This window comes from Callorhinus ursinus, unplaced genomic scaffold (assembly GCF_003265705.2).
Source record: "Callorhinus ursinus isolate GAN/ISIS: 27379988/994484 unplaced genomic scaffold, GSC_fseal_2.0 scaffold19, whole genome shotgun sequence".
NCBI classification, from domain to species: Eukaryota; Metazoa; Chordata; class Mammalia; order Carnivora; family Otariidae; genus Callorhinus; species Callorhinus ursinus.
This window is the reverse complement of record NW_027397081.1, coordinates 1,329,785-1,357,193: the sequence shown is the minus strand read 5'-3', so window position 1 is coordinate 1,357,193 and position 27,409 is coordinate 1,329,785. Positions and strand designations below refer to the sequence as shown.

The 27,409-nt window shown below is 41.2% G+C and overlaps 1 protein-coding gene and 1 long non-coding RNA gene across 5 annotated transcripts in view; both read right to left on the bottom strand.

The window, feature by feature from the left end:
* The window catches only part of DYNC2H1 (dynein cytoplasmic 2 heavy chain 1), a 376,065-nt gene extending 361,593 nt beyond the window's left edge, over positions 1 to 14,472 (bottom strand). For 2 of the 4 annotated variants that reach the window (XM_025893740.2, XM_025893745.2), the window contains exons 1-11: positions 14,125 to 14,472; positions 9,529 to 9,699; positions 8,987 to 9,122; positions 7,275 to 7,393; positions 6,136 to 6,280; positions 5,155 to 5,387; positions 2,714 to 2,848; positions 2,497 to 2,610; positions 2,268 to 2,379; positions 1,819 to 1,943; positions 529 to 704 (exon numbers count right to left, since the gene is read on the bottom strand). In XM_025893740.2, coding sequence (XP_025749525.1) covers positions 529 to 704; positions 1,819 to 1,943; positions 2,268 to 2,379; positions 2,497 to 2,610; positions 2,714 to 2,848; positions 5,155 to 5,387; positions 6,136 to 6,280; positions 7,275 to 7,393; positions 8,987 to 9,122; positions 9,529 to 9,699; positions 14,125 to 14,319 — 1,661 coding nt within the window. In that variant the 5' untranslated portion in view covers positions 14,320 to 14,472. The remainder of the gene's footprint in view (positions 1 to 528; positions 705 to 1,818; positions 1,944 to 2,267; positions 2,380 to 2,496; positions 2,611 to 2,713; positions 2,849 to 5,154; positions 5,388 to 6,135; positions 6,281 to 7,274; positions 7,394 to 8,986; positions 9,123 to 9,528; positions 9,700 to 14,124) is intronic. The other 2 variants (XM_073903659.1, XM_073903658.1) reach the window with 1 other exon arrangement.
* An 8,026-nt stretch (positions 14,473 to 22,498) lies between these two features.
* On the bottom strand, positions 22,499 to 27,183 carry LOC141374518 (uncharacterized). The gene is made up of 2 exons (XR_012381464.1): positions 25,947 to 27,183; positions 22,499 to 23,876 (listed from the first exon to the last, which is right to left on the bottom strand). It is a non-coding gene; the product is annotated as an uncharacterized lncRNA (long non-coding RNA).
* Positions 27,184 to 27,409: the final 226 nt, after the last annotated feature.

Genomic DNA, 27,409 nt, shown 5'->3' with positions numbered 1-27,409 from the left:
TAAAATCTGTAAATATTTTTACATTAATGTAAAAATATTAATGTGAAAAGGTAGAAAAACATATATGAATACCAACAGCAACACACCACAGGAGAGGAAAGCCTCATTCTAAAAGGAGAATCTGCAGACCTGACAAACATGCACGAGAAGCAAGGTGGGCAGTCAACTAACTCTATCTTCCAAGTTCCCAACCTTAATGACTTAAAAGTTGATAATAAAAAACTAACCAAAAAAAAAATTTTTTTTTAATTTAATTTATTTATATGACAGGGAGAGACAGCAAGAGAGGGAACACAAGCAGGGGGAGTGGGAGAGAGAGACGCAGGCTCCCCACTGAGCAGGGAGCCCGACGCGGGGCTCGATCCCAGGACCCTGGGATCATGACCTGAGCCGAAGGCAGACGCCTAACGACTGAGCCACCCAGGTGGCAGCAAGTTTGGACAAAGGAGAGAACAGAGAAAACTCGGTTAATAGCATAAGAAACAAGATTCTTGCCCAGATGTCACTGTTTAGTGTATCTGTACTTACCACAAACCAGATCTGGAATCAGACAAACCAGACTGAATGTCTCGGGACCAATCATCAAATTGTTCTTGTTCATACAGTTTAAACTGGTCTAAGAGATCTTCAGCACTTCGATGGAAAGATCGAAATCCCGACAAGTCAGATAAAAGAGCCTCTGCAATCTTGATAGTATCCTCCACCTTAAAAAGCCACATCACAAGAATATTACAAGAATATATTAATACTTACTACAAAATTGGCATAAAATGAACCACCTTCTCTGATGTGTGATTCAGAAATTACTTTCCCATCCACCTATAAACAGTAGGAGAGAAGATTTGCCAGCAAAGGTGAGAAGATCAACCCCCACTTTGCTTCTGACTTGTACAACTCAGAATAGCCAAACACAGATGTGACGCATACGAGGCCTCATCGTAAGGGTGAGACCCCCACGAACTCAGCGACGCTCCTACACATGTGCAGCAATAATGTGGTCCTTTGCTTAGTGCTCTGGTGAAGAGCTCACACCTATCTGCCAATCTGAAGGGCAATTAGGGGAAAGAAATGTCTTTCTTCCACAACTGTACACAGAACATGATCTAGCACTTTGGAAAGCTGACTGACAAAATTGGGTAGACTATTTCAGAAAACAGAACATCAAAAACACAACCTTGAATAAGTAGAACTCTCCAACATGATAGGCTTTATAACACTCTATGTCTGCTTGCTCTTAATCACAGACCATAACCAATGAACATCCATTATGTGAGTCAGATAGAAGACACTGTACATAAGAATCTTAGATCAATTTTGATAATACCAAAATATTAAAAGAGTAGCTGTTAAATACATAAATTGCTGACCCTAATCTTAGGCAGTGTCATAATTACATTTCACCTTTCCTTTAATTTCCTTTCAACCTAGAATGATTTACCTACATAAACATACTTGCTGATAGAGTTTGCAACCACAAAGATTTTGCAGTGATAATCTCAAAGGATTAAAAAAAACCCTTTGAAAATATATAAAAGGTGATTTCCCCTTCAATATTTTCTTAAGAAGGCACTTTACGTGGAACTGCACCTGAATGATAAAGGATGTGCTAGTTATCTCTACATAAAAAATGAGTGGACCATTCAAACCTCCTCTGTACACTTTTTTAGAATTCTACACTTCACATGAAAATTAGATGGAAATGCCAAAGAAAGCAGAGAATTTTTTTTTTCATTTTTTCACTAGAGTTCTAGAGTGCCTTCCATATTAATTTAGCACATTTTACAATTAGTGTTCTTCAACATCTATTAAAACTAATACCTTCAGTTCCAACTGGCGAACCCAAACTATATTATTAACAACTTCCGAAAGGTTTTTGCCAGAAAGCGGTCCAGATGCTTCACCAGGAACTCCTCGGCATCGATTCTCAAAGTCTAACCGAAAATCTGTAAAATTTAAATAAATCAAATAAATGATTATACACATTCAGTCAAGATTTCCTAAGTGCCTTCTGTGCACCAAGTACTAAGTGAAAGGTTGTGGACAGACAAATTCTAAGGCTTGGTTGTTTACCTTCAGGGACTTTACCATGTATCAAATGAGACAGAAGAAAATAACTAATTTTTAAAATCTGTAATTTATACCAAATATAGTAAATTAATCTTCAGCATATAATGTTATATAGTCCTAATCCTAAATGTTATATAAGAAAAAGTAACCTACAAAAATATTTTCTCAAGCAAACACTATAATCTCTCATAAACTTTTACCTTTAACTGAGTCCACAAGTCTTGCCAGTAAAGTTTCTCTTTCTAACATCAATTCTTTACTTATAATTGGACGCTTCACCAACTCTTTATATTTCAGAAATGCTTGAAGAAGCTAACATAAAATAAAAAAGTACATGTTCATCCTAAATCGATCAACTTGGTAAATACATAAATATCTCCCAAAATAGCTTAAGGGAAATAGTAAAAATAAAATATGTCAATATTTTACCTGCTGTGGACTATCCTGAATTTCTGAAATATAATTTTTCAACTTTCCTGCTATTTTTTGTTCCGCAGGTGCAATAATTTTTTCATATTGAGACACTGCAGCTTTCCATAAAGGCTAAACAAATTAATATTATTAGACTTTTAATATTTTCAATACTTGCCTTTGAGAAGAACAATACAAACAGGAAGTTATAAAGACAAAAACATATATATTCAACCTCAGTATATGGATTATACTGCACAGGATTCAGGCCAGTAAAAGGTTCAAATACTCGAGTCAGGCATATGATCTTCTCTTCACTGGTAGGTAAAAAATAAAGAAGCTTCTCATGAATTGTTCTAACAGCCAAAACCTAAAACATAAAATATTAAAACAAATTTATTTAAATTGATAAATCTGCACAAATAGGTCTAGAGTCTACATGTATTTGGCAAGAGTTTCTTTAAACTAGGTTCACTGAAATGAATACAACAAACCGTAATCTTGAGAATTACTACTCATCAACAGTCAAAGTGGTGCTCAAAGACGTCATTACATCACAACACTACTGTCAATTAATGTGTTCAAACCTGGTGAAAACACACAAAATCTAAATACAGTTAAGCTATGTTTAAAGTTCATTTAAGTAACGTTTTAGAGTCCTTAATTCAGTAAAAAGAACTTCTGATTTTCATTATTCTGCATTAAATTGCACCTCTAACAATGAAATAATATGTTAACAACCCTATTATGTATAACTTACAAATAGCTAGGAAACAAACTGTTGTATTTTGTACTTAAAACTTCCACCAAGAGTGGCACCTGCCTGACACAGTTGGTAGAGCAGGCGACACTTAATATCAGGGTCGTGAGTTCAAGCCCCAAGTTGGGTGTACAGCCTACTTTAAAAAAAAATGTGTATAGTTTAAATGAATAAAATGTGTGGTATTTCAATTTAAAAATAAATAAAATTTCCAACAATTAAAAGGCAATCATAAAGGTTAAGTAAAAACACTCTAACCTTTCATTTGAGATGGAAAGAGGAGTATATACTATTGATTCTTTTCTTGCTAAAAACAAAAATACCAATGTAACAACCCTGTCTACTGAGAAGGCCTAAAAGCATTGATAACTAAGTTATCAATGGCAATATTTTCCCAACCAGATTGTTGCTGCTAAATACCATTTTCCACTAAAAGGAACCAGGCTCTTGAGAGAAATGACTAGTTCCAGGAGTGAGGCAGAAAATGTCCAAGATGGGCTGGTACATTTTGGGGGGGGGGGGCGCTAAAAGTAAGGAAGTTGTCAAAAAATACTGGATTCATGTCAAAATAACACAAGAGCCAACTTAAATGGGCATTCACTGCCCAAAGATGGAATAATTTGAGGATAATAACAATAACCATAATAGACTGAAACTCATAAAATATAAAAACTCATGGCTTCGTAATGATACTAATGAGAAAACATTTTATTAATTGCCTATAGAACTTACTATGAAACTAACTTATTGTTCACTGTTCTAACAAGTAATAAATCAAAGAAAAAAGGTAATTGTGTCTACTGCCATTCACAGTAACTAAAAAACTGATGACAAAAAGTTCTTCCGTCATTAAGAGAAACACAGAAAGAACAACAGAACTGGAGAATCTATGTCACAACTGCTCACGATCATCAGTGGCTGGTAAGTCACTTAGAAGAGTTGAAGGAAGAGCATCATAAGGAGAGCCAAGAGCAAACTGACCTCCCTGCCAGTAGGAAACTGAGGCTGTGTGCCTCCTGATGTATCGGGTAGGAATCACACAGCAGCACCTGTGAAGCAGCTGGATTCAAGTAAACTAACTATAAAGATTTTCTGAAACAGTCAGGACAACTGAACATTGGTTAAATACAAAATGATACTAGGAAAATATTGTCATTTTGTTGAGTGTGATGGTGGTACTGTGGTTGTTTTCAGGGTGTAAGTATACGATTTCTTGCCTTGGCTTTAAAAATACTCCAAAAAAAGGGAAGGTGGGAGACAAAGATGGAACAGAAACTGAGTAATGCCAGTGGCTGCTGAGATCAAGTGGCGTATACACGGGCATTTGTTACACTATTTCACTTTTGTGCATGTTTCAAATTTTTCATAATGAAAAAGGTTTTAAAAAAAATCCCCAAGGAACTATGAGCACAAAGGGGGAAAAGTCAGCTTTGCAATCTTTGCATATTCTCATTTTGCTAGCCCCTCAAGCTAAATGCTTAAGTTCTATACTGAAACTTGTAACCTATGTAAATTAAACAGTTCTTCCATCAGTATTTCCACTGAGTACTCCCTGAAAAGCTGTCCCTGCTTCATAACAATTTCAATAGCCAAGGGAATGTCTGAGAACTTCTACACCAGGACGGGGAGCTGATTATCTTTTTCACAACAGAGGAGTACAAAACAGAAGTTCACAACTTACAAGGTGAACAATCACACACCGAAGAAAAAGCAAGCAGGTGGAAACTAGCAGCTAGTTGGGCACCAGTCACATGACTGCCAAAAATTATCTCACATGAACTTTAATTCTTATTCTTTCCCCAAAACATAAATAACTCCTATCAGATGTGTACTACTTACTAATTATAAAATATATTCACAAACAGGTTTGAACCTCCTTCATACTTATGTCAAAGACCCAAGTAATCAAATGATACCTCTTCAAGGCGTTTGCCAAGTTTGTCAAGTGTTTCAGGGAAGTATTTCTCATTTTTCCATGGATGAGGGACATAGCGTTGCCACGCCTGACCTGTTAGGTGATTACAGGCGGCCACCCACTGTTCACAAATTGAAATACCAGCTTTCAGATTGTCTTTCACGAGATGATAAGGATCTTCCCACAGATTCAAAGTTCCCAACTTTTTCTGAACAAATCTTCCAAATGAACCACCTAATCAAAGAGAAAGCAAATTTTTTAATGGAAATGTATTTTTACTGAATAATTACAGAATACATGCTTATGATAAAAATATACAAATTAGCAAACTAAGGATCTATGAAATACTATATGCATATCCTTAGGCTCGAAACATATTTTTCAAAACACATGCACATAATTTCTTTGTATTTTCGCATCTTTCAAGGTATTATGTGCATCTCTCAAGTGCAAAAATACATATAATTTTTTCAAAAGGCTACACTACTGTATGGAGGTAGCATTATATAACCAATTCTCAATCGCTATTTGTCTCTACTCCTACATTACAAACAATGCAGCAATAACTATCCTTATACATATACCTTTATGTACTTGTCTAATATTTCCCAAGAATAATAAAGAGAATGGTATTTTCTAGGTCAAAAAGTATATGCACTTTAATACTAACAAGTAAACCAATACATACTAAAGACTTTTGAGACCGTTACAAAATAAAGTTTAAATTAATACATGTATAGGGACTAAAAATCTATGCAAATTTACTTGCATTAATGGTCAAAGAATTTGACACATATGATTTAAATTAACCAACTATATACAAATTTATATTTAAATAATCCGGTATGATTTGCTCTAAGCATTACTCTAAGCAACAATTATTACATTAAGGAGCATTTTCAGTAAGGGCTTGAAGGAAAAACTAGAAAAACAAAGTAGAACAGGTTTCCAAAGTTTCAAAAGTTTGCTTCTTTAACAGTACCTATGATATCTAAGAGATGTAACATTCGTGACTCAGGATAGTGATCATGTTCTGTTTGTCTCCACACATCATCTACAACATCCCGAGTGGTCTCCACCAAGTCAACCACCTCCAATAAGGAAAGACCATCCAAGTTATAAAATTCCTAAAACCAAAAGGCATTCATTTTTAAACATAATGATAACTGTACTTTCGTCAATAGAGTCAACTTGTTTCCAGACTTTTCAATTGCTACAATTCTAACACCTGCGATATCATTTCCTCTTCCTTTTTCTACCAGAGAATGTGTTACTTCTTTATGCAAATACCCTACAAGTTCCTTTACAAACATAAATTTCAGGAAAGCCAGAAGAAAACATAAGAATTGCAAAGTCCATTCATGTTTGCCCTTGACCTAATTTTCTTGAAGTCTGGATTCATTTCTTGCAGCTCCTGAAAGGAGGCGGTTCTAATGCCAGACAGACATTACCCACACTAGCTCCCGTATGTCGTCACTCATGGACTGCACTGCATGTTACCCGTAATGCAATCACAGCTCAAGGTTTGTGATTTTACATTCCATCATTATGACCAAAAAAAGTTTAAAACTTTTCAAACATTTCATTAAAATGATACTATTGAAATAATACTGGGAACAAATAAAAAATTACTATTTATTTATTTTGAAAAGAATAGACTTTTTTGTAACCATATCAAAGTGGTTATATATTTAACCTCTAGGAATATTTCAAAGAATAATCAATCAAGTATAAAACTAAGACTTTTCATATTTGGGATTACTTCAAAATGCTAACTTGAATAAACTGAACATTCCTTCAAAAGAACATATTACCTCCGTGTAGATAAACCTCTGTTAGTACATTAGGCTTTTGCTTTTCCCTATGTACCTGCAGAAAAGCAATTATGTTTTTGAGAAAAATATTTACTACAGATTAGAATCTAACTTTCTTAAAAGTTTCAGTTTTTAAGTTGTATGCACATTAAGTGCGCACTTCAAGGAAACCCTGTTATGTATTAAGGATATTTTTTGTTTACAACCATCAAGTAATAATGTCAAAACAAAGGTAAATCTAATGAAAACTGAATCCTAAAGTACTTTTATCAAAAGTCTGAAACATAACTATATAGGAATCACATACTCTTGCAATTGTTTCAAATAATTCTTTAAAATAACTGGCTCTTTCTTTATTAATCTGTTTATTTCCACGATGAGCTTGTTCTACCCAAAACTGGAACTCATCACTTGGTGTTAGAATACCTGAAAAGGCGAGAAGGAAAAAAAAGAAATATCAGTACAAAATGAAAAGCCAGAAAATTATCTGGTTCATTTGATTTTGCCTATTTCCTGTGCTCATGAAGATGTACGGAAAATCAGCCTTACAATTTCTATCGACAGAAAGTTCTTCCTTAAATCCACTAAGAACAACTAACAGTACACCAAATGTATACTTCACAGGTTTGTCGCTCAGTATGTTTCCCATATGTTTTTGTATATCATCCGTCTCTACACGGTCAGTCTACACCTTCTACCTGGAAGGTTGCTTCTCCAACACAAGGCCTTCCATCACGATTCATGTTCGGGAATACCATCCAAATTAGAAATGATGACAATTTAATCAATCAACGCCCCCAATTTAATTTCAAAATATAAGCAAATTAAAATAATTTTTTGTTTCAATTTGTTTTTATATTTCCCAGTGAATTGGACAATTTCTAGTTGCTTAATCACATGCTGGAAAAGTGCACTGTTCTTTCTGGGTCTATGGTATTCAAAAAGCATCTGATTTACTGTTCAAAAAAGTATAAAACTGTATCCAATATTGTAAAATAATGATTAGTGTAGGTCATTCACTTCATATTAATTGTTCACATAAGTAATATTTATAGCTAGAATAAAATTGTAATTAGCTTCAGATAAAATGCATTTTTAAAATAAAAATCAATTATCTTTGCAAAGTAGACAATTAGGGTCAGTCCTCCTTATTCATGGATGCGGATTTATGAATTCATCCATTTCCTAACATTTATTTTGTAATCTAAAATCAATGCTTGCAATGCTTTCATGGTCATCCACAGACATGCACAGAGCAATGAAAAATTGGGAGTTGCCCCGCACACACGTTCCCAGGCTGAACAAGGTAACACTGCCTTTCTGTTTCCTATCTCCTACCATAAACAAGTATCCTTTCTGTAACCCATTCAGCTGGATGTTTTCCTCATTTTTTGTGCTTTTTATTGGTCATTTCTCTGTTTAAAATGGCTCCCAAGCATAGTGCTGAAGTGCTTCCAGTGTTGCCAAGGACAAGAACACTGTGATGTGACCTCCACAGAGAGGATACTTGTATCAGGGATGTTTCCTTCATGCATGAGTTACAGTGCTGCTGGCCATGAGGCCTATGTTAAGTAATCAACAATCTATATTAAAAAAGTATTAATTATATTAAAACAGAAACACATGTAAAATATTATATTAAAAACAGAAACATACATAAAATAGGGTTACATGTTGAGAAGTCGATAAAAATGTTACAACCAGAGGCTCACAGGAACCTAACTGTTTTTCCCCTAGGACCAAGAGTTTAGTATTTACTAATTCAATATTCACAGTGAGTTTACAGAACATAACTACTGCAAATAGAGAGACAACTATATTCTATGTCCATGAATTGCACATTGTTAAAGATTACATTTTCTTCCTCTCAAAATCCATGTAAATCTATTCATTTAAAAGGCTGAAGCTCAGAGAAGATCCAAAAGTGTGGAAATAAATCTGTGAAAAAATATATTAATTTACTAAGGTACTAATAACAAAACTGTTTTGACTTTCTTTCACTAAGCTACGGTTCTATACCTCGTGTATCATCTTCCTTAAATTTCAATTTTGATGAGTTAATGTCTGATCTTCGTAGAACTATACCCAAACCAGTTTCTAGTTCACTCAAAAGATTCTGAAGTTTGGGATCAAAGTTTCTGCTCCATTCCTGATCCTAAAGAAAAACAGACAAGAGCAAACATTGATCAAAACTTTTCCAATCAAACTGGCTTCCTTAAAATACTGTTGAGAGAAAGAAGTCGAAATACACCTGTGTCACTCAAAGCCTGCCACTGCCCTCTGTCTCATAAGGGAGGAAAAAAAGGCCTTTCAACAGTTAAAACTTTATAAAATAATTTACTATATAGCAACTTAAGAGCTGATGTGGATTACATTTATCTCTTTCTCCCATTTCTCTATTTGTCCACAAAGCTGACTTTAATTTTTTTATAATTTTTATAACATTTAAAAAACAAATACTAATGATATTAACAGCAAATATTTATCTTTGTTTATAAAGACATTTATACAAATACCTAGCTTAAAAAAAAATGACCATACAGCTCCTTTAATTTACCTACCTTTAACAACATTGGTGCAAATATTTGCCGTACTGCTTGGTAAAGAGAATTTATAGGTGATTCTAACATAGATGAAACAAGAATGTTATTATGTAGATTCTGATCAGTAATTACTTCAGGTCGCAGCTTGAAAAACACCAGCACTTTATCTTTTGTGTCAGCAAAATCAATCTAAGTGATAAACAAATGATTTTTATGTTACTTTCATGAAACTATTTGAAAGAAATGTTCCCCTAAAACTGTTCTATTACTGTATTTTTTATCCCTTGGAAAAAAATAGTTACTTTAAAATAATCACAGTATATTACAACCAATCTATCTCTGCTCCTTAAGAGCATCTGGGTTTTAAAATGTATCCCCACTTATAAGTGACTGTATCCTAAAGCTACTGTGACAAGTAGCTTATAAACAGAAAGTACTATATAAATATTGTGGACATATACTGCTAACCACTCCACTCCAACCAGACTTAATACTACAGATCAAAGTTGTGTGCCCCAGGTACAAACTGATTAGTAGTATAGGTCGCCACTCTATTCCAAAAAGTCTAAATCAAGGATGTTGATTACCCTCTTACCTGAAACTAGCATTTTAAAAGGTGTTTAAGTCATATTTAAACTCAAAGCTACCAAAACAGACTTAAGTTGCCTATCTCTTAGGTTTATCTTTATTTATCTGAGTAAAAAAATTTTTCTTTAAAGTATTTGAGCATCAAACTTTTTCATTTAAGTTGTATAACTAGAATATTTAAAGTTGGAACTGGATGAGCTAAATTGGAAGTCACTAAAGCAACCATGTGTAAAATAGGTCAGTTCACAGTAATTAGTTCATTAGCTGAAAAATGTATTACCCAAAAGAAGTTTTTGCATTATGTATGCATTTTCACAGTTGCTCTCATTTCTTTTTCCAGAAAGAGAAGTATATGTATTAAAAAGCTTTCAAACAAGTTCACTGCTATGCATGAAAACCCCTTATAGATGAGTGAGATTTCATGCTACTTTTCTTTTACCCTAATCATTATATTTTTTAGGCACAAGGAGGGAACTGGCATTTACTCAAACTCTGCATTTCTCAAAATGTCATTTGCATACACTAAAATTCTATCGCTAGTATGATCATTTTATTCCAATTACAAGCGAGAAAAACAAGCTACAGATACGTAGATTTGAAAAATTCACTCTTTAGATGTTAAATAGTACATACCCCTGTACTCTCTTCCTCCCACCTACCTGAAGAAAGAATATTCAGAAAATATACATTTTATCATTTGAAAACAGTAACCACAGTCACTGGCAAAGGCTCCCTGGCCATCAGTCAGGATGATGAGTTTTGTCCTAAGCAAAGTCAGAGCTAAAGCAAAGGATCGGTTGACTACAGCTGCTCCTCATTCCCAAGAAAAGGAAAACAGAACCAGCACTCCCAGCTGCCTCTCCTGCCAGTTTCCCTATCAGTGACAACTACGATTTTCCCTTAACTGACGCAATTTTGATAGCTATTAATTCAGAGTACAAAGATTTTATTTTTTGAGGCTGTAAAATAACTCTTAACACCTACTGGGATCCATCAGGCATCAGCCTACCACAACCTGCTGCCTGTTTTTGTACAGCCCACAAGCTAGGTTTTTAAAAAATGAAGAGGGGCGCCTGGCTGGCTCAGATGAGAGAGCTTGCTATTCTTGATCTGGGGGTTGTGGGTTCGAGCCCCACGCTGGGTGTAGAGATTACTTAAAAATAAAATCTTTAAAAAAAAAATCAAAATAACATTTCGTGACAAATAAAAATTACATGAAATTCAATTATCAGTGCCCATAAATAAAGTTTGTTTTTTTTAAAGATTTTTTTTATTTATTTATTTGACAGAGACAGCGAGAGCAGGAACACAAGCAGGGGGAGTGGGAGAGGGAGAAGCAGGCTTCCCGCTGAGCAGGGAGCCCGATGTGGGACTCGATCCCAGGACCCGGGGATCATGACCTGAGCCGAAGGCAGACGCTTCACTGACTGAGCCACCCAGGCGCCCCCATAAATAAAGTTTATTAGAACACAATCATCTTCATTTAAACATTATCTAGGACTGCTTCCATAACACAACAGCAGAGCTGTAGCTTCAGCAGAGACCTTACCGCCTACAAAGCCTGAAATACGTATCATCTGGCCCACCACAGGAGAGGGTTGCCAACCTCTTTCCTAAAGCACCTGTCTTGAGATCACCAACGGGCCTTCTGCTCCAACCTAATGGGGTCCAAGGTTCTAGGTGATTAGCCCATGCTGTCATCTTCCACACTGTCCAGTCATCCATTCAACTTCTGCAATCGCTGATTTTATTTGCCTGGCCCTTGAAATCTAAGTGAGACCAGCTCAGGGCCTCGGTGCTTATCTTCTGCTTAGAACACTCTTCCTCTAAATCTTCTGTCTGCCTACAGCTCATCAACCAAATCTCACTTCAAAGCTCACTAATCCAGACAGGTAGTCCCTCCCCCTCCATTTTAATGCACTTCCCCAGCCCACCCCCATCAGTACTTTAATATTACTCTATTTTGATTTTTTTTTTTAAGATTTTTATTTGAGAGAGAGAGAGCACAAGCAGGGGGAGCAGCAGAGGGAGAGGCAGACTCCGCCCCACTGAGCAGGGAGCCTGATGCTGGACTTGATCCCAGGACTCTGGGATCATGACCTGAGCCGAAGTCAGTCACCCAACAGACGGAGACACCCAGGCGCCCTTCTATTTGGATCCTAACCGCACTTATCAATGTCCAAAATTATGTTACATGTATGTATCTGCATGCACACGTGTAGCCAATCTTTGTGCACTCAAACTCTACTCCTTGAAGACAATTTCTGCCCTACTCATAGCTTTATTGCAAGCACCCTGTACGGTGCCAGGCCCCTCGTAAGTACTCAATATTTATGGACTTATTAAGTCATGTTGACCGTCAGACATCTACAGTACACCACAAAACACTTCAAGCATAACTCAAAGTCCGTAGTGTGGCATATGACTATATATTTTGCTGGGCTCTAGTAGCAACAGCATCAGCTTGAAAGAGTTACTGCTTCAGGACACCTGAAGCATGGGTGAAGTCAGGTGGCTCAGCGGTTAAGCCTTTGGCTCAGGTGATGATCTCAGGGTTCTGGGATTGAGTTCCACATCGGGGAGTCCCTGCTCAGTGGGGAGTCTCCCGCTCCCTCTGCCCTTCACCCTGTTCTCGTGCTCTCTCTCACTCCCAAAAAAAAAAAAAAGTTAGCACGTCCATTTTCAGTACCCAACCCAAGATACATTTTCAGCAATCCAAACCCTTCCTCATCCTGTTTTCCCTGGACTACACTCTATTTAAACTCTCAGCGGCATTTACCACAGTGCACCTTGATTTTGTAGTTTGTTGAGTGGTGTAGGTCACCTCAGGCCACTGGAGGCGGCTCTGGAAGGCAGAGGCAGAGACCCCCACTCTGAATTCTAGCACAGTTAGAGCAGTGGAGTGGCTAGCACTTGGCAGGGACCTTTGTGCCTTCCTTCTTTTGTCATAAAATGGAAATAAAGACAATCCCTCTCTACAGTGCTGTGCGTAACGGTGAATGAGCCCATGCGCACGAGGGGCGCACAGCAGTGCCTGACACTGCCTTCTAAACGCACGGAGCCTACTAGCAATGCCCTGCACGTGCTGAGCTCAAAATCAAAGCTTACTGAAGAGAATCAAACGACATCCAAGACTACAGGTTCCGAGTGAAGGGGGTGAAGGGCTCATGGAACAAAAATGCACTCCAGGTTTGCGGTGTGTGAAGCCTCTGCCGGACCCTCGGATGCGGGCCAACGGGAGAGGAAGACGTTTTAGAGCTGGTCTTCCCTGCAATGCCTGGGGCCACTCTTCCGCGGACCACCCGCAGGCTTCCTCGCGCGAAAGCCGGGGCTGGACACGGAACCGCTCCTTCGGCCTCCCGCCCGAGCCGGCAGCAGCGCCCAGCGTCAGGGAGCCAACCACGCTGCCCCTCCACAAAGAATCCAGACCGTATTCTATCATTTCCTAAAAGATCCGAAGTCCTAACCAACCTTTCCCTCGAGGCCATTTAAGCTCAGCGCACACCCCAAAAAAGAACCACGACAATTTGCCTCAAAGAACCTCAGAGGGACGAGAAAAACTTTCTTGATAAGACAGAGATCTTTTTAGTTGTAGTGTTTCAAGAGCAAAGCAAAACTAGGGGAGCACAGAGGTGCTCTGCTCAGGTGCGCGGGTGCAGATCAGCGTTGCGGGGGGTACCGGGAGGGGCCCACGCCCGGGGGCTTGGGGACGAGGGAGGGCCGGCTGCGGCGGGGGCCCGCGGGGGAGCACCCGAGGGGATTCAGCCCGGGGAGGACCCCGGAGGGGAGGGCCCCGGAGGAGGGGAGGGCCCGGAGGAGGGGAGGGCCCGGAGGAGGGGAGGACCCCGGAGGGGAGGACCGGAGGAGGGGAGGACCGGAGGAGGGGAGGACCCCGGAGGGGAGGACACCGGAGGAGGGGAGGGCCCGCTGGGGGGCCCCGGGGGGGGGGTGGCGGGGGACTGGGGGGGGGCCCGGGGGGGGCGGGGGGGCGCGGGGGGGGGAGGTGGCGGCGCGCGGCGCCCGTACCGCGTTGGAGAAGGAGACGCCGGCGTCGGTGCCCTGCACCCGGAGGAGCATCTGGTTGCCGTCGTCCAGGAAGTTGTTGACTTCAGGGCAGCTGTACGTCAGCGTCTGGTCCCGGGGCTCCGACACCAGTCCGAAGTAATTCTGGGTCGTGGTGAAGAGGAAGGCCTTCCGCACGTCGCCGCTGCCGCCCGCCATGGCGGCGGCCGGGACGGAGCAAGACAGCGGCCCGCCGCCGCCGACGCCGGAGCCCACCCCGGCGCTCACGCGCAGCCCGCCGGCCGGCCCGCAAGCCCTCGCGGTTGCCAGCGCCGTCGCCCTGGCGACGGAGCCCGACGTCGGCGCGGCCGCGCGCGCGCCGCGGACGTCAGCGCTCGGGCACGCGCACGCACAGTCCTCGGAGGCCGGCGGCCGCCGGGAGGCCGGGGCGCGGCTGCCGCCGCCGCGGTCGTTCCCGAGGGCTTCGGGCAGCTGTTTGTCAGTCGCAAAGCCTGCCGTTTATTCTTTCTGCGGATTTCTCGTAGCGGGCTGTGGGGAGCGATCCAGGCGGTGGAGCCGCGTGCCCCGGAGTCCGGAGGGCTGGGCCCTGGGGCTCCCGCTGCCCCTGCAGCCGGCGGCGCCAGGCTCCGCATCTGCGAAACGGACCGGTGCGGCCAGGTTGCCGGGCGGAGCTCGAGAGATGGCTCTCCGAAGAGGCTGCTCCAGAGCAGTGTTAATTCTCCGGCTCCGTCTCCCCGGCCCCGCTCTGTGGTGCTTCACTTCCCGCCAGTCCCTTTCCCTTTGCTACTTTACTACCAAAAATGCAGCCGGCGGTTTTTCATCGCGACCCTTACCCGAACACGCAGCCACACTTGTGAAAGAACCCAAACGTACAGTGATGCCTGTTAGCTTGTCTTATAACAAGCACAACCCGATAGCCAGTACTGAAGAAATACAGGAATGAAACCGGGCTCTTTCATTTTCTTCGCCGTAAACTACTAAACTGCTGGCCGTTCACTCTGATATTCTGAATTCAAAAATCATCTAAAATTTGCTGCGTGCTGCTGGGTGCCCAGGAACGGACTAGGCCCTGGAGACACAGGCCCTGCCCTTCAAGGGTTTTGTAGTGTAGTCGGGCGTCATCTTGCCCCTGGTTTGACCTTCATCCTCAGGAACTCAAACATAGATTTTTTTTAATTTGCATTCAGTAACCACAACTTCCTCGTAAAATTATATTCTCTTATCAGTGGAAAGAGGGTCTTTTTATCTGCTGAGCATCTTGAGTAAGATTTGGGGGTGAACTAAAAGTGGAACCGCTGTGAATTGTAAAGGGAAATGAATTTAAATTCATTTAAACTTGAAATAATCCACGAAGTGGGAGAGAGGAGTGCGTAAATTGGGATGCTGGCCCCTGGATGGGAAAAAAATCCAAACAGGAACCCAAGATGACTGGGTATAGCCAAGATGGACTTTGAAAGCAAAGATGGCTAAATATGGATCCAGAGATTTTTGCTCTGCAGTGGGCATTCTGACCCTCAACAAAGTCTTCAGGAAAGCCACCTATACTCACAAATGCTTGGTCTAGCTGAGTTGCTTTGGTGGAAATGTGTGAAATGTTGTATTTAGCGTCCAGAACAATGTGATAAGGATGAAGGCGGCACAGGTAGGAACAGGAGTCTGGGAGCAGATGAGATCCTGTGAATGTTATCCTCCCAGGAATTTTTAGGACCCTTAGGTGGGCTTTGGACTTCCTCAAGATATGACATTTGAGTGTCCGAATATAGTGTAACTCAGACATTAAGAAACATAGAAACTCCGGGCGCCTGGGTGGCTCGGTTGGTTAAGCGACTGCCTTCGGCTCAGGTCATGGTCCTGGAGTCCCGGGATCGAGTCCCGCATCGGGCTCCCTGCTCAGCGGGGAGTCTGCTTCTCCCTCTGACCCTCTTCCCTCTCGTGCTCTCTCTCTCTCATTCTCTCTCTCTCAAATAAATAAATAAAATCTTTAAAAAAGAAAAAGAAACATAGAAACTCCAGTTGACACGTAAACTTAATGAGGGTAGGAATTTTGTATGTCACTGCTGGGTACCTAAAATTAGGCAAAGAGTGGAAAGAAGACAGATTAGGTCTCTGTATTCATGAAGCTTCAATAAATCAGAAGGAATCTCAGATATAACTAACTTATGCAGAGCCACAGAGATAATTAGTTGTAGAACCAAGATTGATATCCAAACCGAATTGCAAACTGATCTCTAGGCACTATATCACAGTGGTAGACAGCCAGACATCCACCAGTATCTCAGTGGCTACTCTCCAGGTGTGGCCATTAACTCATTCTCCCCAGTAGGATGTAAGCAGAAGTAATGTGTCCCACTTAGAAGACAGGGTTTGAAGGAAGTGAGTGTACCTTCATCTTTTGCAAGCTGGATACGAAACAAGAAGAGATGACAACCATAAATGTGTAGGACGCGGGGCTCCCGACTCAGTGTGGAGCAGGGCCAGCAGCTGTTAAATAAGCAAGAAATAACCTTTATTGTGTTTGGGCCATTTTACAGCATATGTATGTGGTTTTTGTTTTTTATAGTAAGTTAAGCCAGTCTAACCAACAGAGTAATTGTTATCAGCAGTAGGGTGGCTGTTTGTTTTGTTTTGTTTCTTAATTTAATGTAGGATGTTGGCTTAGAGGTTGGTTAGCAGGTGGCATGAAAATAGGAAATATAAGCTGGAGAACAAGGGACAAAACCTTTCTGAGCCAAACTTTCCTGATTTTGATCTGTATTGGCATATCTCAAACATTTTGGTGTCGGGCCTTCTTTATGCTTTAAAAAATTATTGAAGATTCCAAAAAGATTTTTTGTGCATTATTTCTATCAATATTTACTGTAGTAGTCATGAGACCTTTTAAAACATATTCATGTACTTAAAAATGATAAGTCCATGACTTATTAACATAAATGACATGTTTTTATAAAGGTAATTAATACATCCTAGGCTCCTGGGTGGCTCAGGCAGCTAAGCCCTGACTGTTGGTTTCTACTCAGGTCTTGAGCCCAGGGTCACGGGGCCGAGCCCCATGTCCGGCTCCACAGCCCAGCATATAGTTCTCTTGTCCCTCTCCTTCCCCCTCTGCCCCTCTCCCCTTGCACTCATTCCCTCTCAAAATAAATAAAATATTTTTAAAAAATAATTATAATTCCCAACACAAACAAATTTGGTCAGAAGACTGACATTTCACATTCTTCATCCTGTCTCTTGCAATAAGTTGACCCACTGAAGTACCCGGAAAAACCTGGCCTCACACAGACGTGCAGTTAGAAAATGGGAAAGAACTTTAACAGCCTTTTCAGATCATTGTGAATATTACCCGTTGTTACTAAAATTCCACACGTGGTAGTTTCTTAAAGGCTAGTTGCAGTTTGGAATCTGGAACCATATTAGTGATCCAACATTTCATACTCAGCTACATTAAAAACCATTGGTTATCTTGCACCCTGAATGGATCTTTGACCCATGCACAGTTTCCTAACATCACGCATTGGTCCTTTGGAAAATACTGGTTCACTGAGCTATGAGGATCTTCCAAATGTGGATACATTTCATTATGCAATATTTTAAAAATCACATTCATCAGTATACCACTGATCTCGTAAGTCTTTATGCCTGAAGAGGTTGTCAGGCTTACATCAGAGAATTTAAATTTTCCAAAATTCTAATTCTTGCATGCAAGTTTGGCAACAAAGAGTGTCAGTTATTTTCCCTGAAATGATAGCCTTATTTCATTCATTTTTGAGAAAAATGTCTGCCACATACCCCGTGTCTGCATAATCATAGTTTTTGTCCTTCCAGGTGAACGTGGTCTTGTATGAAACCAGCTGCTAGTTTAGACCACGACTCCGGTCACACGGGTCTTTCCTGGAAGGCAGCCATTGTGCCTCCACATGCCGCCCGAGTACTTTGTGTGCCTTGCATTGCATCCCTCAGAACGGTGAAATGACTTGCTCTCAAGCTCTGGGATTTGGGAAAGTCGATAGTATCTACTCCTTTATGAAGGACACTGTCCTGTGCGCACACGGAGGTAAAGAACGGGTGAGCACTGGAACAGTGTTGTGTCCTGGCCTGGATCTGTGCTAGCGTTCATCACAGAGTTCTACAAACTTATTGCCTGAAAGCAACACCCCGCCATCAGCGTGAGGTCCTGCCCATCAGTCATGGGAAACCGCATGCCGGGTTGTCCGCCAAGGGTCTTGTGTGACTTAGGTCAGGATGCTGGTGGGCTGAGTCGTCGGGAGCTTAGGCTCCCCTTCCCAGCTCCTATCGTGGATGCAGAATTAAATTCCTTGCAGGTACAAGACTCCAGTCCCCATTTCTTTGCAGGCTGTCAACTGCGGTGACCTTGAGCAGGTCAAGGCCCCCACGTTCCTCACCTCTCTGTTGCAGCACCGGCAGTACACTCCCCCACACACCAGTTCAACCTTGGGTCTCCAACCTCTTGCAACAGGAAAGGCCCTATTCCCTCTCGGGGTTCACCTGATTCGACCAGGCCTGGTGGATAACCTTCTTTATTAAGTCAACTGAGTGGTAAATTCAGTATGGGAGTGACAAACCAACAAACACTAACTTCCCTGCTAATATAGCTCCTTCCTCTCTCCCTGTTCACAGGTGTCACCCCCACTCAAGGTTAGAGGGTTACACGGCGTGTGGAAACCTTGCGCCAGTTGAGAATTCTGCCTTCCACAGACGCCAGTGCTTTTGCATGATCAGTGAAAATGTGTTAGCCTGTGAAAATACTGTGACCTCCCAAACCTCTGAAAAGGGCTTCAGTGTCCGCAGGGATCCACTGTTCCAGGTGATCTCTAACAGATCTGCGTCTGTTCTATGAAAGTGACTAGAGGAAAAAAGTTTGTTCTGTTCGATCCATTATGTTTGACCAAGATTGGGCAAATTACATTATCATGTTGGTTATAAAAATTGTTCCCCTTATTAAATATACTCCTTACACTGACTCAGTTTAAGGGAAAAATGCCACAGGACTGTTATAGAATTTTTCATAGTAAAGCAGTAATCCTCTAGTTACTCTTCTTAGACAGTGGGGGGCTGTGCATGACAGGTGTTTTCAGAGCCCCTTCTTCAGACTTGCCAAAGCATGGCATTTACAGAGTTCAGCCACCAGCACAATGAAAGATATATCCTAATAGGACATTTAATACTTACATATATTTACGCCAATAGGACAAAAGGAATTCTGTTTCTTCTGACCGTTCATAAGTAGTGAATGGTCGCTAACCATTACTCCTGGCACACGGAGCCAGTCCTTCTGCAGTCAGTTGCACTGAAAATTATAGGGAGAGAGAAGGAGCTTTGTAAGCAGGGAAGTTAGTGTTTCTCGGTTTATAACACACAGCCGAAGATAATTCTTCGGTCTGCACTTCAGTGCCCCTCTTGCCCCCATGAATCCTGGGCAGAGTAGAGGAGGTGGGGGAAGAGACCAGAAATGTGATAATGTGGGTATGATTTTCCCCAGTCTCCAGTCACAGAGAGACTCAGAAACAGACATTAGAGGAGAGCAAAAAGTGTGGAGTTCCTTGCAGGTAATACTTGTGTTTCATTAAAAAAAAAAAAAGACATTATGATTAAATAATTTAAATATTTTGAATCTTCTATCAAATTTTAAGTACTATTTATTTGAATGCTGGTGTTTTTCTTTTTAAACATAATATTAATGGCAAGAATTATGGGAGGTATGTCAGAGACAGTACCCTAAACCTATTCTCTTTAAAGATGAACACCAGTCTTGGGAGAAGTTATTTTTTTTAAAGATTTTATTTATTTGAGAGGGAGAGAGAGAATACGAACAGGGGGTGGAGAGGCAGAGGAAGACAGAGAAGCAGACTCCCCACTGAGCAGGGAGCCCGGATGCGGGACTCGACCCCAGGACTCTGGGATCATGACCTGAGCCAAAGACAGATGCTTAACTGAATGAGCCAGCCAGGCACGAGGGGAGAATTTTTTTTTTAAAGTATGGATGTTTTTATACTTCTTGGTAAAAATTGTATTTATTGAGCTTTGGTTTGTATTTGCTTATATACAGGTTTAATTGACAAACATCTTGGTATTGAGGGAGAAGAAACCATGTGGCAGAGCACTCACGGGCTCTGGAAGCTTCTGCCTGTCACTTCCATTCACATTGTATTAGCCAAGCAAGTCACAGGGTCACATCTAACGGCAGGGGTCAGGTAAGCACAGCTGGGCCTTGTGCATGAAAGGAGAGAGAGCAGAAGTTTGAGAGCAGTCCTAATGACGAGCACACCTTCCAGACGTCTTTCCAGTTAAGAGAAAGAGTACTGCTCGGGCTACACAAAATCACCTGCCCTGTTTCCTTGTTCCTCCGTAGTAGTAATGAGCACAGTTCTCTGTAGTGGCTGCCCTTGATGACAAAGAACAGAGCCCCCAGCTGACCCTGACCGGCGTGCAGTATGAGCAAGCAAACACATGTCTTCAACGACTGAGCTCTTGGCTTCTTTGTTGCTGTGGCCTAATTGAGCCCCTCCAGACGGACCCACCCTGTCTCACACGGAGGCCACTCCACGAATTTACGTGGCCACGTGAGTTTTGGTGGCTTTATAGAGTGCTGTCTTCCCTACACCAACCAAGTTAAGGGATGATCATTTGTCTGATAAAGCTAGTGCTTTTAATTTTGCCTTTCAGTGTGATCAACTATACTAGTGATACTGTTTTAAGGTTCTTACTATAAAAAAAAATTCCAAACATAGTAATAGGTAGTATTTTCCTCTATAATGATGCTGATTGTTCTTTTAAATGCTTTGATGCGGCTTTCTTTCCTGTGTGCCTGACGTAGCTTACCTTTATTTGCAGCAGATAGTCTTGCTGAGACTTGTAACTGGATGCCCTGTAATATTATTTTTAAAAACACATAACCATTGATGTAAAGTGCTAAAAGGAAAACTTCTTCATACCATGGCAACTATTAATAAAAATCTCCACATAAACTGTTAGTATGAGTCTTTTATTTTCTATTTCCATTTTTATTTATGTGAAGTGATAGTTGAGTAACATGCAATTAAGCCACAGCTTTCTGCTTCACAGCCCAGCATCTTTTTTTGGATGACTTCTGTGATAAAATAACCCTCTGACATCACAGCCTGTTGCTATGAGAATAGAGCATCAAAAATTTGGTAGCATCAACTTACTCAAGAGGGTAGCTCAGGACAGATTTAAAGAAAAAGAGACCAAGTTTTTAACATATCTTTTCATCTTGGCACCTTTAGTCCCTAAAGATGTCTAACAAATATGAAATGTGAAATTGAGACCCTTATTCCCTGAAACTAATGGAAGTTACCCCCATGATGTGTCTCATGTTCTTGCCTGGAACGGGGCCGTGAAGTCAATGAATGCACATGTGGGGGCAGTCCTTTATTAGAGAAAGGAGAGGGATTTAAGATCTCCATGTGATGCAGTCCTTGCCTTCGGGTTCAAATGTGGCTCCTCATGGTCCAGCAACGTGTAAACCAGAAAGATAGCTTATCTGGGCTTCCTGCTGGGGACACTCTGAGAGCTTGCTTATTTTAAGGCTCAAAGTCTTTTTTTAATTGGGATGTATGGTTTCTTTAACAATATAATTACCTTAAAAACTTGGCTGATATGTGCTTCTAGTTCCTGTATTGTGAATCCCACAGCTCTTTCCCATATATAATTCTCAAGAATGATTCATCTCTGCTCCCTCATGTACATGCCCCTCTCTCTCAGTGAATGATGGCTATCTGAAAGCTCTCTGAAACAGTAAGTTTGGATGCAAGGTTAAAACCCTTAATCTGATCTCTGCAGAAAGGTTGTATCACTTTTTTTGAACCGAGAGACCTTTTAGTGCCTTTGTCACTTAAAACTTTTAGGAAAAGTTATTACCTAGACCTTGGGTCTAGGAGCAGTCAGTTTTTCTCACTTTAAAAGGACCTTGATCTGTAGAATTCCTTAGTACCCTTTACCTCTTCCAGAACAGCAGCCAGTTCTCATCTGAGCTCCCCTCTTTGTTATAAGATCTTGCTAAAGGTAGATAACTGTATCCAGCACATATCACTCTGTCTCCATCTACTTCCCATAGAGTTGGGGTCTCACTAGGCTCATGGTCTACCTTCTACTTCTCACTGGGGACAGTTTTACTGGTATGTTACCAAGGTGAACTAGGGCTCTCCAGCTCACGAGCCTGCCAATCTGCTTCTCTGCTGTCTGCTGCCTACTTGTTCTGTACAAATTGTACTTTCTATATGGCAGCATCCTTCTTCCAAGCACCAACATCTGTATTCACATGGGAGTCCTTGTTCTCATTTGCCAAATATGTCTGGATTTCCCCATTCTTGGCACATAGTTGGACTGAAGTTATTCACTCTTTTTTCAGATCTGAAAATGTCTTTATTTTTTAGAAAATGGATTCCAGGAAGGTTAAAAAGCAGTACCAGAGGGTATAGGTGCAGAATTGGATGTTGTCATTCAAAGCATTAAGAATATGGCAATATACATACATGAAAAGCATCTCTTAGGTGTTTAAAACAAAAAAATGTATAAGTCATTCCTAACTAATTTGAGCTTTATAGCATTTCCTAGATGAGAAAAACAGTTAACATTTGAAAGTCCTGAAAACTTTTTCCTTGGCTAATTACGAGATGATTTGCCTTTGATCAGATTCCTTCCTTTTTTAAACATGGATAAAAGCATTACATAGGTCCACAGTTAAACAGGCAACATGTTGCAAATTACTTCTGGTATAATGTATTCCAACAAAGCTTAGAAAAGATGTTGAGGGGGCTTTGGACTAAGTTTAATAGTCATCTCCTCTGCTGACAACTTCTTTACACGTTGGACGCAACAGTATGGCCTCTGCTGTCTTTGAAGATGGGCATGACCATTTGACTTGCTATCCTCTGAAATGTAATAAGTGATATATCACATATACACAGAACTGTAAAAGCCAGTGTATAATTTACCACGGTTCTTTTCCAGTGCTGTGGTGATCATGGAGGTGGAAGTCAAGATGGGGGTTTGATCAGCCTAGCCCCCTGAGTAGCTGGCTATGATGAGTGTAGTGATCTTGATGGTATATCATAAACAAGAAATACATTTGTGTTATAAGATAACGAGATTTTGGTGTGGTATGTTACTGTACATTGCCCTGTCCTGACATACGCACTCAAGGTATGGCAACTGGCTTAACGTAACAGAGTTGTATTTATCCTTCATTTGACAGTTGATTGTGATATTTGGCAGGCAGTCTTATTCCCCAGACGACAGACTTCTCTCCAAAGTTGTTTGAACCTGGCTGAGAGATCAAGAGTGAAGCCTGGTGCAGGAGACTGTGGTGGCAATTCCCGACTGCCTAAGCCAGCGGGAAGACCTCGCTGTGTCTCTGGGATAGGAGGGAATGACTTGTCGTGAGCACGGGGCACTCCGTGATGTGCAGACTTCGAGCTCCACTGGATGCTCTGTCTTGCTTCTCAGGTGTGCGCAGCGCTGGCCTCCTGGGCGCGTGGTCCCTGTGGTGGCTTGCACACAGCCTTGTGCTTGGAAGGGTTCAGTGGTCGGCTCTCACAGGGCATTCAGGGAGTTTTGAACAAGGGACTCCACATTTTCATACCGCTCTGGGCCCCCCAGGTTACGTAGCTGGGCCTGCATGTGGGTTCTACCTGGAACCTGTGCGATGGAAGCCTGGGCTACAGATGGAATGTTGAAGAACTCACTGAAGTTTGTCTGAGAATTGCCTGTTTTTTGGCCTGTGGAGAGAAAATATTGTGAAAAAATTTTTTGTGTGCTTTTCTTTTCTGCACATTCTTGCTCACGACCATATATACAGTCTGTCATTCTCACTGCCTCAAGGAGAATTAAGGACTATAAAATCAGAAATGCAAAGAACAGTTGATTTGGGTTTTTTACTTTAAAAATATGCTGTAACAGTTGGAGGTCATCTTGGCTAGGAACGGGGTTCCAGAGCTGAAGAAGGCTCAGACTTGGAGGGGTTCTCTGAGGCTGGGGCTTTGCTTTTCTCTACTGCTCCTTCAAAACTATGTAAACTCATTCTTCCCTGGATCCTGAATAAAATCTCATTCCAACCCCATATTGTTGTAGACTGTATTTTTATTTGGAGCCTCTCTCTGCAGGGTTGTACATTCAGGTGTTGATGAATTCAGGGGTAGCCATAGGACTTAAACAGAAGTGGTGTCACTTCAGAGCAGGACCTTGAACAGCCAGCATGGGATTCACGTTTTCTGTTCCCTTCACCATAACGGGAGGCAGTGCCCCAGATGGTGGCTACTCCGTGTTGGGGTCCCAGAGTGAACCACGGCCACAGTCGGGCTGCAGGTGATGTGCTCTAGCACGCTGCTTTAGGATGTAGGGACACATGGCATGTGTTACATAGTTCTGCGCTGCCGGGCCTCTCAAACACTAGGAGCATTGTGGACTTGTGTGAAAGAAAGTCATGTTCTAGCATCTCATTTCTACTGTTCCCTTAAGAGTTTTCTTTCTCTGTTTTATGTGTATGGAGATATTTCATAAAATGTTGGCCTGCAAGGTTGTTTTGAACATAAATGTGTGGAAAGGAGCATTTATGTAGATCCGGGACCAAAATTCTATGTGGCATCCCATAAATCGTTTAATTTTTGTGTTGCTTCTTTTTCTGGCAAGTGCCAATGCCCTATTTTAAAGAGGTGTTAAGAAAAAATAAACTGTGTACAGAATATATAAATTAACACATTTTAAAGGACCATTTTTGGCTGCCTTGATTCAGATGGAATATTTTAAAATGTCTTTTTCATCACTTCATCCTATAACCTTCAAAAGCTAAGGGATACGTGTGTAATCAAGATGTTAAGTAGAGGGCAGAGCTTTGGCTCAGTCCTTTTGCTTAGTGCCCTGTCTGGTATGAATACACGTCCACTGCTGTGTTAGATGGATATTTAGTTGTTTTTTTTCTATATCCTTCTATATAACAGTAGGATAAAATGAAGGATAAAGGAAATTGTCTTTTTTTTCTTTTTCTTTTTTTTTTTTTTAAGATTTTATTTATTTATTCGAGAGAGAGAGAATGAGAGATAGAGAACATGAGAGGGAAGAGGGTCAGAAGGAGAAGCAGACCCCCTGCTGAGCAGGGAGCCCGATGTGGGACTCGATCCCGGGACTCCAGGATCATGACCTGAGCCGAAGGCAGTTGCTTAACCAACTGAGCCACCCAGGCGCCCTAAAGGAAATTGTCTTACCTAAAGTTATTGGGTGTCTTTGGATTTGAAACCAGAATATATGAGTTTCTGCTTAAGGTAAATGCTTCATGCCTCCCCTTCCTTCTCATTATTCTCATTAAAATTCTACACAAAAAGAACCACAATACTGTGTCGTACTTTGCTTCTCCATGGTAGGTGCCTTCTTGATGGAAACTAATGTATTGTCCATGTGTTAGCAACAGAAAAGATTAAAACCACCTAACGCGATGCTTATGTACTGCTTGTGGGCAGTGATGCCCCTTCTGTGAGTAACTGGAATGGTTCACGTTGACCATAGAGGTACGGTGGTGGCAGTAGGTACTGATCAAAAAAGACAGTGAAGAAAACGGTCTCCATGACCCTGGAAATCATCTCTTTAATATCACTGATAAGCATAGATTATTGGCCCTTTGTTCCTAAAATTCGCTTAAATGCAAGTGTGCCCCATGTATCCTTCCCCCCCTTCTGTAAGATTCATGAATAAAGGAGTCACGCCTGACTTTTATATCCCTAAACCCAGCACAGTTCCTGGCTTATTTTAAGTGATCATTAAATATTGTGTGAGTAATAAGCTTAATGAGTGAATACCATACGGTCTTCCATTTTTTTTTCCCCCAGAGAATTCCATAGATGTAGTGAGATCCTATCCGGTCAAATGTCCAGGTGTGGTGGGCTCCTCTTCCTTAGGCCTACAAGAAGCAGTTGCAGTTGTGTAAGAGAAGTTCTTCTTCTTCTTCAAACAACACTCAATGGAGAAAAGACAGTCTCTTCAATAAATGGTGCTGGGATAACTGGATATTCACATGGAAAAGAATGAAACTGGACCCTGATCGTACACCACTCACAAAAATTACCTCAGAATTGATTAACAACTTAAGTGTAAGACCTGAAGTCATGAAATTCCTAAAAGAAAACAGGAATAAAACTCCCTGAGAAGGTCTTCATGATGATTTTTGGCTCTAACACTGAAAGCATAAGCAACAAAATCAAAAATAAGTGGGAGTACATCACACTGAAAAGCTTGTGCATATCAAAATAAAGTGAAAAGACAACCTATGGAATGGGGATAAAAATTGCAAACCATATGCCTGATAAGGGGTTAATATCCAAAATATATAAAAAACTCATACAACTCAACAAACAACATGGAAACAAATAACCCAATTAAAAAATGGACAAAGGACTGAATAGACACTTCTCCAAAGAATATATATGAAAAGTCAACAGGTACATGAAAAGATGTTTCATATCACTAGTCATTATGGGCATGCATATTAAAACCACAATGAGTTACTACCCCATGTCTGTTAGAAAGGCTTTTGTCACAAAGATGAGACAGCAAGGGCATGGATGAAGGGGACCCTCGGGCACTGTTGGTGGGAATGCAGACTGGTGCAGTCGCTCCGGAAAAGAGTATAGAGGATCCTTAAAAAATTAAAAAATAAAACTACCGTATGATCCAGCAATTCCACTTGTGGGAATACCGGTGACCCTTGAACAACATGGGCGTCAGACACACCAACACTCCCGTGCTTAGCTGAAAATCTCCTTACAACTTTTGACTCCCCAGAAACATCACTGCCAACAGCCTGCTAATGACCTTACGCATCCCATGAACAGGCGCTGAACACAGATTTCACAGGTCATACGCACTATACACTGCATTTACCATCAAGTCAGCTCGAGAAAAGAAAGTTATGAAGAAAACCTAAGGAAAGCACGCAAATCTGCGAGTAACAACCTAAACGTCCGCCAATACACGAGTGGATAAAGGTGAGATACGTGTGTGCGCATCACAACACAGTATTACTCAGCCAAAGAAATACGGAGAGGGCGCCTGGGTGGCTCAGATGGTTGGGCGTCTGCCTTCGGCTCGGGTCATGATCCCGGCGTCCTGGGATCGAGTCCCGCATCGGGATCCCTGCTCCGTGGGAGCCTGCTTCTCCCTCTGCCTCTCTCTCTCTCTCTCCCTCTGTCTCTCATGAATAAATAAATAAAATCTTAAAAAAAAAATACGGAGAAATCCTACCATTTGGGACCCCACGGAGGGC